A 14346-nucleotide genomic window follows, 5' to 3' on the forward strand; every position below is an offset into this window, starting at 1 on the left:
AGGATGATTAAATGGTCCAGGACAAGTAAGAATTTAAGAATAGAAGCAAAGCAACGGGATACCAGAAGTAAAAGATTCTGCTTGTGTTCTCCAGAGTAGGACGACTTGAAAATGTACACAAAAACAGAGTCACATGACCTCTGGAGCTCTGTAATCACAACAGATATCCAACAACAACGACAAGGATAAGAGATCAAAGCTGATGAGGCGTTTGTAGAAAACAAGAGTTCTCCTTTTAATGTCTCCGGCCACAACATACTGTTCATTTACAGTACACACTCCCATTTTACTTTGATTTTGCACACATCACAGTTTCAAAGTTTTCAAATGAAAAATACAACACAACTATGGAAAACAAAAAGAGTCATAAGCACAAATTAAAACCTATAAAAAATATAAAAACAGTACTCTCATTAAATCTCATTTCAACAAGTACCATTTCAATAATGAAACATTTAATAATGCACAATAGAGCGGACAAATCAAACCGAACCATTAGTTTCTTTTAAATACAAAGAAAAGACATCATTTTCATCATGCAGAAGATGTAATATTAAATAACGAATCAAACAAAAATAATATATACTTCTCTATATATCTCTCTCTTTTTAAGTTTCAAGTCAAAGCACTCCCGTCCCTTACACAGGGAAAAAAAAAAAACAAGACATTTTTTAAAAACACCAGAGGATTCGCAATGTTTTCACTAGCTGCCACTGTAGCATGGCCTTTTATGGAAAAACATTACAGCAACATCTTTTTGGCACAGAAAAAGACGTTCATAATGGCAGTAGCATTTTGCAATATAAAAGAGGGCGGAGCTGCAGCTCTGTTTTTTTTTAATTTTACCATAAAAAACAGCCAAAAATAATAATAACGAAAACCAAACAGGAAAAACATTCTGTGCACCGACATCAGTCGGGAGAGTGGCGTCTCCCTCCAGCAGAGTGTGAGGCAAGCGGTTGTAGCAGCTCAGTCCTACTGTAGCATGCTCTTGATAGTCTTGTTGGTTGATTCATCATTCAGATGCTTGGTTGTGTACCTGCAATAAACACAACTGCATCAGTGAAATATTCCCTACCGTCTTTAGAGATGAAACCACCCGTTATTACTTATTCATGCACGCTTTTCTTCCAGGACCTTTCCCAAATCTTTGGTTTTCTTACTCGACTAGATATTTGTCACTGCAGCCATTCTGGGCATGAAATCATAATAGTAAACACAGGTGTGACTAATCATATTAATTAAGGCTGCGAGCCTCCATTAATGTAATTAGTTACACCTGTGTTTACGGCCAATTTCATGCCAAAATGGCTGCTGTGACAAAGAACCACAATTATCTCTATGACACAAAGTGGAAGCCACAAATATTAATCAGACACATTTTTAATCAACTTGTTTCTTATCAGAAATTCTTAAATTGATATTTAATTTCCCGTAATTTGTGATTATATTCAACAAAAGACTTGATATTTTGACACTTGGCTTGCTATTTTCCTGAAATCTTTTCCCCAGTTGATTTAAACGGGAAAGTGAACTGTTCAAAAATGTATTTTTATATAGTGTACAGGTTTATAAGTGAGAGCTACTTCACCTCTGCAGCCCCTTTTTCACCAACATTTCCAGAAACTTTTATTACCAGAGGAAAAGTGTGCTTTGTGTTTCCACCACACCTCAAAGTTCAGGAAGATTTATTCAAAATCAAGTATAAGAAACTGCACTAACATCTCCAGCTCAGTAGGACGTTTTTTTGGGTCAAGGGAAAAATCCCAGGTAAATGAGAAAAGTTCCAGCAGTGGAAAAGGGACCAGAACCGTTTTGAATGGTACAACATAACAAGTTAACTGAGTGAAAGCTCATATGACATTGCTTTTTTTATCCAAGGCACAAAGACTGGGAACAGGTTCAATTTAAACTCAAAATAAATCACATATTATTATATTCACATATTCAAGTGATCTGGATTTTTAGCTGGCGTGAAGTAAAAAGTAGAATAACACCCTCTGAAATGTAAAGTTAGGTACAAAATTGTGTAGAAGCACAATCCTGTCAGAACTTTACTTTATATTTTCCACCACTGAGTGGTTCATCCGCTGCCAGATCAGAGATATAATCACTGAAAGAAAATCCAGCAGCTTTTGCATGAAAATGACCCAAATCAGGCCCCAGGCACAGCAGCACAGATACAGACGTAAGGTCGGACCTGTCGGCTAAAACAGCGATGAGTGTTCGCAGAGACTGGGTAAAATTAATCTGACTCTGATTGGACGAGGCGTCAGATGTAATTGGCATCTCTGCAGACGCTCCGACACCCACACTGAAGTGAGGGCCAGTGAGATAAACCAAGACGTCTCTCTCTGTGGTGCACATAACAGACGCCAATATCATCTAACTCTCAGCGTGAGCAGCGTCTCTTTTTCAATGAAACCCACACCTGGTGAACGACAATCACATTACATGCTGAGCTGTAAGAGAGAGAGGGGGAAAAAACATGATTTGATTTCAGAAAGCGTTTACCTGAGAGCGTTGAGAAGGCCTTCCACACTGTTTGGAGGCTGATCTTTGAGAACTTTGATGCAGCCTTTCATCTGCAGACCAGAACAACGCGGTTAGAACGGCTGGACAGAGGTCACGCCCACAAACACACACACAAAATCAGGGGCGTGACTTTCACCAACATGTGATAAAACATTGTCATGCTTGTGTATTTGTGTCTTTGATCGCAAATTGGAGCACTGTGATTCCCAAAGGCAGGGTCGGGACCCACAGATGGGTCACGGGAGATTCTTTTTTTGGGCCCCAAAACAAAATTGCCCAACCTTTTAGTTAAAATTTGCTCTGACCATGACTTATATTGTGATTTGGGTCACAATAGTGGGTACCCATGGTAAAAAGTTGGTACCCATAATGTGCTTTAGACAATGATCATTGTGAGAACTTTCCACAGTCTGGTCAAAACCCTTCAGAGGTCATTTCTGCTGCGCTTCACTCACCTTGGTAGGAGACTCTGCACTCATCCTAGTGACGGTATAAGCGGTATTGTATAATTCTAGGTCTCATTTGAAAATGTACTGTGACAATTTAAAAAAAAGATGCACCACAGGTGTATTTGTGTCTTTATGTCTTTTAAATAAGTAAAAAGATACACCACTGGTGTCATTAAGAGTCAGTTTTGAAGAAAAAACTGGAGCAAACGTGGCCGTACTCACGTCGATTTTGGACGACTTGGCGAAAGCTCCAACAGGATGGACGTAGTCGTACAAGATGATGACCCCGACCATGACCCGCAGGCAGAAAGACACCGTCTCCTCGGTGGTGAATCGGCTGCGGTACTCGCTGACGAGACATGAGCGAAGGTTTAAAATCCACGGTAATAAAAAAAAGGTAGAAAGTGAAACGGTTACATTTAACGCAGAAGGTCACTCACGGTGTTTCCAGCATGACTTTACACACTGTTGCCATTGTGCTTAAGCAGTCTGTCGTGTTTTCAATAGGCAGGTTCTTGTTCTATAAAAAGACAAAAAGAAAAAAGAAAAAAGGACAATGACAAAAGTGGGAATCTGCTTTGACAGTTTCAAAAACACCTCACTGCATGTTCCCGTCAGTCTCACCTCTGATACAAATCTCGTTGTGCCATCACTTAATGTCTTCAGCATGGGCGTGGCATCGGCGTAGAACAGAGATATCCGATTGGCCAGTTCGTTGTTGACTTCATTTTCACCTTCCGCCTGAAAACAATTTAAAATACATAAATAAATGTCAATTTTAAATGTGACTGACTTTTAATGTGAAGGATTGCAGTTCAGAGTTTTTTAAAAAGAAAAAAACACAGCAGTGAGAGCAAACCACTACAATAATTATAAATCAATTATTTTCATAATCGATTCATCTTTCAATTATTTTCTCAATTAATCAAGTATTGGTATTGAAAAATATTGATTTGTGTTTACCAAACCTGGAAATGATGATGTTCTCCAATGTCTGATTCAATACATGGACTACATTAGGAAATAATAAAAATAAATAAAAAAGCCTTTTTCTTTATTTAAACCCCTGTTGGAAAATGGAAGCACAAACACAAAATGCTTTGTGGAAACGTTGTGATGTTTTGTCTGGCATCACAACTTATGCAGATGAAAAACATCCAAGTAATTAAACAGCGTGTCAGAGAAATACAGCTAGAAACTCGGTCCTCTTGCACCTCCTGGTTTCCCAGCTGAGGAACACGCAGCTGATTTACAATTTTAGACTCCGAACACACAGGTGTCTCTGAACAGTCTGTTCTAAATGTGTCTGCATATTTAAAACAATGAGAACATTTTGTCTGAACACTTGACAGAAAAATTTCAATTGCTTTTAACAAATGATGACATGAGCACAAAGGGGGGACAGACAGTGTTTCATCTCATCTTCTGTCTGAATCATTCAGTCGTCTTGAGTGGTGACTCAAACGCTGCTGTGGGTCTGAGCTTCCAGGATGGATGGAAGCATGAGCTTCTTTCAGCAGTGACACGTTCTCTAAGACAAGTGTCAAACTAAGAGCATTCATCTGTGCACACGTGCACACACACACACACACTAACTGCACAAGCCATCTCTTAGACAAGGATAAAAAATAGATTTTTTTTTAATCATACTGATCTATAGAAAGATAAAATCATTCTTTTAAAATATGCCATTCCCTGTATCCTCTGCACAAATCCCACGAGACTATCGCAATCACACAAGACTTGACCACATATTCTCAACATGACCCACGGTGTAGAGCCAGAAATACGTCCACACTCCACTTTTAAGCTGCTTTGATGGCGTCACTGTCTGCTCAAGAGGACAGTTTAGATAGTTTGTCCTCAATTGACTTTATGCACAGTCTCTTCCTGGTTTTCAAAGAGCTAGCTCGAGACTATTTCCAGTAAGCTGTCAGCCGAAGACGCAGAGACGTTCTACAGTCGGCGTCTGCAGACGTTCCCAAGAGTGTTGAACGAAGAATTATAGAATGATTGCAGCAGTGCGCCACATTTGTCCCCTCATGATGTTAAATTTTTTTTTCATTTTAGGCCATGTTGAATCCCTCAAGGCTAACTACTAAAACACAATTTAAATAAATCTATATTCGACATTTTAATTGCTAATGCCACCTTAAAAACTCCCAAGTTCCCTTTAACCACAACTGACCGGAAGTAACTGGCTTATATTTTAGTGGAAGTTAGAAGTGACGCTCCGTACATGTTAGCAATCGTCACCTCCTCAAAACATCATAACATTCAGTCACAGTTGTCTTCTTCTGATGAGCAAAGGGGACATAAATACAGGCCAAGCCGTGCTCACAGCGCCCTCTGCTGGACAACTTGATAATTACTTTAAATTGCCAAGATGTGCCTCGAGGCTGTATATTTTGCAGTCCAACATGTCTGTAATGTTCTAGCTTGAATTATCTGTTGCACGGTGTGGTCATATTACATAAAACATGGCATTAATGGAGCTACTCTGAGGTCATTTTAATGATCCATGTGGCACGAGACCAACATTGTGTCCACAGATCAACTTAATTCTGTGGCAAACTGTATAAATCGATTTATTTATAGTAACAATGCATCACGCCAAAGTGAAAGGGGTCACTTGTGATGAATTTGCAGTTTGCCTCTGCTCTACAAAGACATATGGCGAGTTCAAGCTCATTGTTTTAGCTGACGACTTGTAACTTCATTGTACTGGTTGACTCTCTCCACTCTCATTGTGTCATTTAGAAAAAAAAACTGGAAAACAAAGACCACTGTCTGACAGCCGATGAGCGATGATGATTCTCAGTAGCTGCTGTAAGTGTAAAGTTGAGGGGAAACTGCAGGATTGGGTAACAATTCTCTGTGTATTCAATAGATCCAACCCTGATACAGGATTATTGATTATAGCTGCTTCGACCGAGTTGAGTTTTCTTAAACTTCATCACTACCAAGAGAGAAGAACACAATGTTCTTACCGGTACGTTGTTGATCCTCATGCGGCTCAGTGTTCTCCTATAGTAACTGAAGTCATTCTGAATGGCAGGATTTGTCATCTACAAAAAAACCACAACAGAAATGTATCAGAGATTCATGGTTTTCTTTCATGGCTGCAGGATATTAAGCTCTAGATCAAACAGGCCAATGTCATGACAGAATGAAGGCAGAAATGTAGCTTTAGGGGGTAAAATGACATAAAAACACCACTGAAACAATTACAGTTTAATTTGCTCAAGTGGATTTGAATCCTCTGTCACTCATCCCCCTTTAACAACCACGCCCCTCCTGTCAGGAGAGATTTGGTCATTTATTATCCATCTTAAATCTAGCCGTGCATCGGTATAGTATGTGACAAGAGGGTCAACAATTACCAAGCTGGCAAAAAAGGTAGTGGCCTCATTTGGGAGTGCCAGGGTGAGGAAGAAAGCCACAAAATTCAGTTGATTTTCTTTGACACCACTTCCTACAAATATGACTCATCCTGGAGGGGTGACCTCCTAAAATAGAAACCAGCCAATCAGTGAGCTTCTTTCAAACGCCACCACGAGTGAGAGCAGATCGTGTGGCTAATTACCGTCACTCCTGTATCAGTGTGACACATTTCAGGCTGCACTCGCAGCTAATCCTACAACAACAGACTGGTACAGAGTCTGTGTCCACTGTGTCCACCAGGAGAGACGGGCTGCACGCGACACAAAACACAAACTAGGTCAGAAGCCCCTGCACCACGAGTCTTAAAGATTGATGACTAGACCTGGCATGCCACTCTGCACCCCCTACCTTTGTGTTTTTACCCTGCGTGGCTAGTGGGCACTAATTGGTACATCACAGACAATCGCCTCAGGGTGTAAGAAATACAAGTTTTTGTATCTAAGGAAGAAGGGTTTGTTGATCCAGGTCTCCCACTTTCATCACTTTCATCACGCAATTATGTTTTTTATAACAGGGCATTAAACCGACAGAGACACAGGATCCCCCGCGGTTTCTGGGTTGTGTATGAGCAACTTGAATTCAAGCCAAATAACTTACTACCTCCTCCTCTATCTTTTATAATAACGGACATTTTACGCAAAAACGCCATTAAAATATTCAGTGGATAATCCCACTAAATATTCCAAAATTCGCCCTCAGTTGATTATCATTCCTCCATGTAACGTTTATTAGAAACAAGGCATGTATGCAAAAAAACAACATTTGTGCTTTCATCAAACGGATTTCATTATGAAGGGAGGAAAACACTGAATTTGAAACTGAAACTGAAAAATTTTGTCAGATGAAAATACTCCTAAATAATAACAGACTCCAGTTCACGAGAGCTGGTGAAAGTAATGCAGGGAAACAGCATGTTGAGCTACGAGGGGAGGCGCATTCAAAGACCCTGGTAAACTGAATTACTTAGAAATATGTCTCCAAGATGCATTCAAGAAACCTTGTGCATTTCATCACTTCTGCAGTCCACTAACTAAATCTGTGCTTCTGCTGCCACCATTGGAGTAGAAAGACACTTAAATGAACAAATAGTCACATTGACAGACCAACTTTTGATCAGTGAATAATCGAATATTCATATCCATCCCTATCAAAAGGGATTATTATTTTCTTAAATAATGCAGGACGATACTCTGGACCAACAACAACAACAACTTGCAGACCTCTTCAACTGCAGTAACCCTTATTATCCATTCCACTGACATGCACCGTGTTATAAACAGCAGGGCAGTATTAGGATTCTAATTAAATGCTAATTATGCACCCCCTGACTGCAGTTTTTAACTGCACATGGCAAAAAAAACACAAAAAAAACTCATACAAGGGCATCAGCAGCTTGTATCACAGGAGGAAGGCGCAGAGGTTAACATTTTAAAAAGACTAGTTTGTGGTTTAAATGCAGAAAGTGACACTTAAATGTGTTGGAGAAACCAGAGTGTCTTACTTTAAGCTCATCAAAGCGCAGGGTGAAGTGCAGGATCTCTGCAAACTGCTTAGCCAGCGCCTGCTCCCGCTCCAGGTGCTGAGTGGGGTCGTCGTAAGTCTCGCTGGTTAGAGCTCCCAGAAGGCTGTGCAGCGCCGCCTCTGTGAGGAAAATATGATTTCTGTGTTAGGAAGTACAGCACCACAACAAAAAAACCCATACCACCCTGAGAAATATCAATATTTGACCTTGGATGAAGGTGTGATGAAGACTATGTTTAGTTCTCCAAATCCTTTCTTACATCTAGTTTCTTTTTACTTTGAGCTATTCTATTAACAGCTGAAGTATCAACTCTACCTTTCAGAAATGAGCAACTCGGGGTCATGAGAAAGAAGAAACTAAATGTAGAATGACAGACAGCAGTTCAGAAACAATTAAGTAAGAATCTTACTTAATGTGCTGGTTATTAATGTAAAAAGTACAGTACAGTTTACAGCAAACAGTACAGACGTCATCTGACTGCAGATGACGTCTGTGTTAACACAGTTCTGTCATTATTCAAACTACCAACCATTACAGCACCACAAAACTGAATCAAAGATTCATATGACCATTTCTCTGTTCTTTAATCTTTAATTGAATCTTTTTAGGCTTTTGTCTGCAGGCGGGGTTGTTGGGGAAATAGTGACTGGTACTTTCCACAACTTAAAGACATCTATGTAATGTAGTTATAGCTGTAGTTTTGTTACATTGTGACTTGTCGTGACTGTTGTTGCCGCCCCCCCTCCCCCCTTTTTTTGTATTTTTGTAAATTGAATAATTTTTAAGAATGCTAGGCTCAGTCTTCTATAAATGCATGGCAATGTGTGTGTGTCGAGTCTCATGTGCTGGGCTCATAGAGAAGTACTTGAAGTATCATCACCACAGTTGGAGTGTCAGAAAGCTGAAGCATCCTGATTAGGATACAGACAGATAATGGGGCCGCGGTTGTGCCCAAACTACAGAGGGCCCAGTGCCAGACCTGGGGTGCATGCGTGTGTATGTGGGGAGGGGGGGCCTAGTGGACCTTGTCAGGACCAGTAGTTCTCAAGGAGGCCAAAACCTGGTCCCAAAAAGGCAGAACCTAGTGGCTAAGATTCAAATTGTGGTTAAGTTAAGTAGTGTAAACTGTGTGTGTGTGTGCGTGCGTGTGTGTGTGTGTTCAGGGGGAAAACAGAGAGGTTTTCCGGCTCAAAAGCAGAGACATTGAACTAATTACCTCATTGTATTGAAATGAGAGGGGGGCAGGGATGAGGGGGGGGGCATGATTTCATTCAAGCAGAATTACATTCGACTGTTTTGACATTAAGTAAATACAAAGTCTGCGTCATGCCTTGACATACAGTGACATTCCCAAAGACCAATAATTAAGCACGCATGACTAGGCCCCAGCAGGGAAATTAGGAGACCATCAAGTGAAACATAGTGAACAACTTCCAAGAAAGTAACGTTATTAAAAACAAATGGGGGGGGAATAGAAAATCTTTTAAACTGTGGGGGGATTTTTATTTATAGATGCACACTGTGCTCAGAATTCAGTCTAGACATGTTCAATAATGATGACATAACCCAGACAAGCTCAGCATCTGACGCAGGAGACGGCTCGTGGCACCAAATACATACTACACAGACTTATTCTGAGAGCATTTTACAATTCTCGCTGATTACGTATGACGATGAGTATGTCAACATAACGTAGAAACGGGTCAGACGAGTCAGACAGCGGTCTACTGGAGATAATCATATGGAGAGAGACCGGCACAGGCAGCACAGTAAATGGAGTACATTTGGTAATGACTCCCATCTGTTTGGGCCAGCGTTTGCAGCGTGGGCCGAAATGAAATGAACGAACAGTTCAGTTTCTTCCCCTCTACATCCCCAGTCAAAACACAGGTTACGCTTTTAGAGCGTGTTTTCAGGTCGTCAGAAATGAGCCACTCTAGAAAGACGGGAATTCGGGGAAGAGGAGGGGGGTGCGGGCCGGTGGTTATGTCTGAGCTCATCAGGTCACGGCAGAGCAGGCAAGTAAAATGCAGGCATGTAGCCGCTTACAAGGGTCAGAGGACGGCGGGATTTTAGTCTGGTCTACACCCTGCAATCTCAGATGAATCACACTGACTCAAAGCCAGATCATTTTCTTTTAGTAAAACCAACATTTTTTTTTTCAATTCTAGGTAGGGCTGTAGCTACAAAAAAAAGCAATTATTAATCAATGATTACTAGACTATGAAATTAATTAACTGACAATCAACTAATTGGGTTAAGTGAGCTTCTTAAATGGGAATCTTAACAGGTTTCTTTGCTCCTCTGACGGTAAACTACATATATTGGATTTCTAGACAAAAACAAAACGGTTGAGGATGTTGGCAGTTGACCAACAATTCCTAATGTTTTTTTTTTGCCCTAAAAAAAAATAGAGTCAGGAGTATCACAAAATCTGAAGTTACATTACTTTAAATTGGAGTTTATACAAGGGTCTAAATTGTAAAAACTGTATATTTTACTCTCAGTGATGTTATTGTTGGGTGAAATGTCAACAGTAATGACATAATGTTCCCTCTATAGCGTCCTCCGTCCTCGGTATTTGTACTTTGCAGAAAAGTATTCCTAGCTTCACGCATATCAGACACGACATCGGGGCGCCGAGGACATCGCTGCCCCCGAAGCCTAAAGTCAAGGCAGTGAAATAGAGCAGCAACCGCGACAACTGCGAGGTGACCTACTTCATTACATAACAGCCAGTGCCAGGCTGCCGCCGCCCACTGCTTTCATTGACTCCCCTCTGTACCGCCACTGGGATTATGGGGCTGAGGGCGTTGAGGCATGGCGGGCGCCCCCTCCCTTTACCCCCCCCTTCAGCCTGAGGGTCATAAGAAGATCAGGGAGCAGTAAGCCTACTCCTTCCTCCACCCCCCCCGTATCCATGCTAATTAAACAACATATAGCGTCACATAGGTCAGTGCAACGCAAGCAGTGTGTTGAGAAAAGCGCGACTGTGGGGGTTTTTCTGAGATTGTTTAAATCGGGCTGAGCTGTAGATTAAGTAGGTGTGTCTGTTGACTTTTGCAGTTCAGCAGTCAATACTCTCCAGATGCACATGCAAATAATTAAGGTCGCGCATGGAGGGCGAGTGTCTTGGCGAAGACTTTTGACATAAAGGACAAAGCTCTTCGTCCTTCATGGTGTCAGGTCAGGCACTTTGGTTTTAAATGTGAGCATCATCAAAAGCACAGGCACCGTCACTGGTGTTTCAGATAACGCTTCCTGAGATTTTAACATTTTTATCCAGTGGATCCAGAAACCTTTCTGCTTCTGTATAGCTCTTTACCTACTTATTGCAATTACCACCTTACATATGCGTGACAAAATCCATCCTGATCTGTTAAGATGTCGCCGAGATACACGCAGCTGAACTTAAATTGTAGCCAAATCTGTAATCTGTATCAGATCCGGACAGATCTTAGTCTGATATAAATACAATGTTTAGACAGAGATGATTTCTTCTTTGTGACGTCATCAGTGAGTGAATTCTTACCAAAATTTAGATGAAATTATCACCTCCTTGATGGAGGTAAATTAAATGAAGAATTAAAATCATTAAGCATTAAAGCAACCTCTCACAGGACACCTGAGCTTCAGTCAGAGAGGCTGTGATATTACTTTCCGCCACCCACTCACAGAAACAGCGTTCCTGCAGACGTAGCACAGGCAGATACATACCTAACCTCTGGGAGAACTCGTAGAACTTCTTCAGTCTTCCCACCAATGGAACCACAGCCGCCCACGCCTGCTCCTGTAACGCTTCATCGTTTGGATTTGAGATCGCCTGGGAAACCAAAAACACAATTCAAGACAACCAACATTTTCTACAGTAAGCTTTACAAAGAAATAATACTGATTTTACACATTTTTTTGAGGGTTTATTAGACAAAACACCCAACTCTACAACTGAACTGTTGGATTGCATTGTTGGGAATTAGTTTTTACTTTCATTATAAAAGCTCTTCTGCTAAAATCCAGCCCTTACAGCAACGTTCCTTCATTGTAAACCACAATATACTGTTAAACCTATTCATCCATGAAGAATATGTAAAGAACAAAAAAGTCCCTTGTTTAATGGCTCTATTGTATGTTTTCTTGTGTATTAACAAGATTTTGCTCCTTGATTCATTTATTTTTTTATTCATTTGTCCTCCGTGACCCTGACAAGTACATTTTTAAGTATTTAACCTTTATTGAGAGGACAGCAAGAGGGAAACTGCACAGTAAAGTCAGAGTTGACGCCTCAGTACACCCTGCACCCCATCATGACAACGTTATTGCACGGCTTAACAAAAACAGAAAAGTTCAACCTTTTTCCAGTGAAAAGAAAATGGAAACATTTTCACTCCGTGCCCCCAAAACTTGCCATAAAAGTTTCACAGTGTGCCCGATTTTTGATGCTGCAGACAGCATTCGTCTGAACCCTTTAATTCACAAAACCACTGTCATTCACACTTGGGTCTGTGTGAAACCAAAAATTGGATGCTAAGATTTCTTCAGTTGGAAATTTAATTAAAAAAAAGAAAATGACAGTAGTGTCAGGTTTGATTTGGTGGTTACACACAGAGGCAAGAAATCCAAACTGATTTTATAACTATTCCCAGTAGTTGTATCTTGTGCAAAGGTGATTCATTTGACTTTTTTTTTAAACCAAAACACTACTCATAAGCCATTAACTCTTAATGAGACCCCCTATGAACTAATGAAGCACGGTAGTGTGTGATCTTTTCCATGATTTTTCTTCACAATGGGACGCAGCAGCTGCCAGTTAGAAACAATACACCTTTTAAAACATGTTACCTCTCTGATTTCCTGTCCTGCTCCTTTGTATGCCTGCAGTTCGTCCAGGACCCCCTTCGCATCCTTCAGCACCACGTCCACTTGCTCCCAAACCTCTCGCTCAGCATCTGTAGGCTGGGCATCTGCAATGGACAACAACAACAAGATCAACAGGGCAAATCTGGGATTTAATCCACATCCACAATGACTGATTTAAAATACAGTTTAAAAAAAAAAAAGCACTAGGAAATAATCAAATCCTCTGCTTGCGTAAATTAAAAGTTAACTGAAATGACCTTCTACATTATTTTCCCTCATATCAGCCAGGTGATGTCAAAAATAGACAGAGAATTTTCAAGCTGATCGCTTTAAAAAAGCTCAGCGTTTAGAGACCAGTTTAGTTTCAGAGTTTGTTTTGCCTTAAGAGAAGTGGCACTGAAGAATGGCAGCACTGGCGCGAACCCTTTTCTACCACCTGAAGCAAGAACACCTTGCCAAGTGTGCTGACTAAACTCCTGCTCCCTGCTCATATTGGCAGCTGGAGGAACATATTTCCACTGTGTTGTGTTCATTTTCATTATTTTTACATCATTGTTTTAACTTGGTGCAAACATTTTGGAGATTTTACATAGTAGCATTTATAAAAAAAAAAAAAAAAAAAAAAGGGGCACATTTAGAGATATCTTTAAAAGAAAGCACAGAATTTCGTTATTAAAAAAAATCCCCAAGACAAAGTTGGAGCAGTGTGAGGCATTGTTTTCTCTAAAGGTATGACAGTTTCTGGGTTTGCCAAGTGTGAGAATAGTACAGCGCAGGATCAAGCCATGTTGAAGGGCCTTGGGCTACACAGCAGCTGAACTTAAGTGCTTTATATTTGAGGAGGGGGCTCTGCTGCAACTCTGCCCTGTTTGATATTCTGCACACACTCCGGTGTGGAAGAGGCAGGGTGACGGAGAAGAGCAGAAGCTCTAACGGTAGATTTACCGTTGCCGCTGGGAAGAACACAGAGTAACGGATAAAGTGAGGGAGATAGGGTTTTCGGAGTTGATAATGTTATGTTAAGCTATTCATGTGATCAATATCAGTGGAGAGGGAGCAATTACTGCAGGAGAACTCACTTTCAAAATCGAGGAAAAAATTGGGCTCCTGTTCCAGATCTGTGCATGTCAAAACTTTCAGTAGGTTCCCCATGTTATGATACCTGTTGAGGAAAAAGAGAGAGGGAGAAAAAAAAAATCAATAAGGGAAAAAAGGAACAGTTCAGAAGTAAAGTGAGTAGGTGGGTGATACACAACTGCATCCACCTCACGCCCTGCTCTGCTTCACTGCGTATATGAACTCAGCAGTGTACCAGATGTGCCCACTGCTCATACACACACAGCAGTGTGTGTTTCCTGTGCCCAAGCGCTCACCAACCAGATGTAAAACCAGAAAGTCCCAAAAATAAAGATAAAGTTACGCTTCTTCCCGGCATTCATAAACATTTACAGGCAGTCGTATGCAAAATAATCCATTTCACGAGCCTCCACAGGGGAATCTAATCTAATGTAACGTTCACCGTCTACACATACAGTAGAT

At 40.8% G+C, this 14346-nt stretch overlaps 1 protein-coding gene across 2 annotated transcripts in view; it reads right to left on the bottom strand.

Moving 5' to 3' along the window:
- Positions 1-205: 205 nt before the first annotated feature.
- fam49bb (family with sequence similarity 49 member Bb) overlaps positions 206-14346 on the bottom strand; it is a 36906-nt gene continuing 22765 nt past the window's right edge. For both annotated transcript variants that reach the window (XM_058650619.1, XM_058650628.1), the window contains exons 3-12: positions 13887-13969; positions 12790-12911; positions 11668-11773; positions 7930-8069; positions 5975-6052; positions 3609-3725; positions 3425-3504; positions 3207-3333; positions 2515-2585; positions 206-1039 (exon numbers count right to left, since the gene is read on the bottom strand). In XM_058650619.1, the coding sequence (XP_058506602.1) occupies positions 976-1039; positions 2515-2585; positions 3207-3333; positions 3425-3504; positions 3609-3725; positions 5975-6052; positions 7930-8069; positions 11668-11773; positions 12790-12911; positions 13887-13959 (978 nt within the window). In that variant the 5' untranslated portion in view covers positions 13960-13969 and the 3' untranslated portion in view covers positions 206-975. The remainder of the gene's footprint in view (positions 1040-2514; positions 2586-3206; positions 3334-3424; positions 3505-3608; positions 3726-5974; positions 6053-7929; positions 8070-11667; positions 11774-12789; positions 12912-13886; positions 13970-14346) is intronic.

Source organism: Solea solea, chromosome 1, assembly GCF_958295425.1.
Source record: "Solea solea chromosome 1, fSolSol10.1, whole genome shotgun sequence".
Classification (NCBI taxonomy): domain Eukaryota; kingdom Metazoa; phylum Chordata; class Actinopteri; order Pleuronectiformes; family Soleidae; genus Solea; species Solea solea.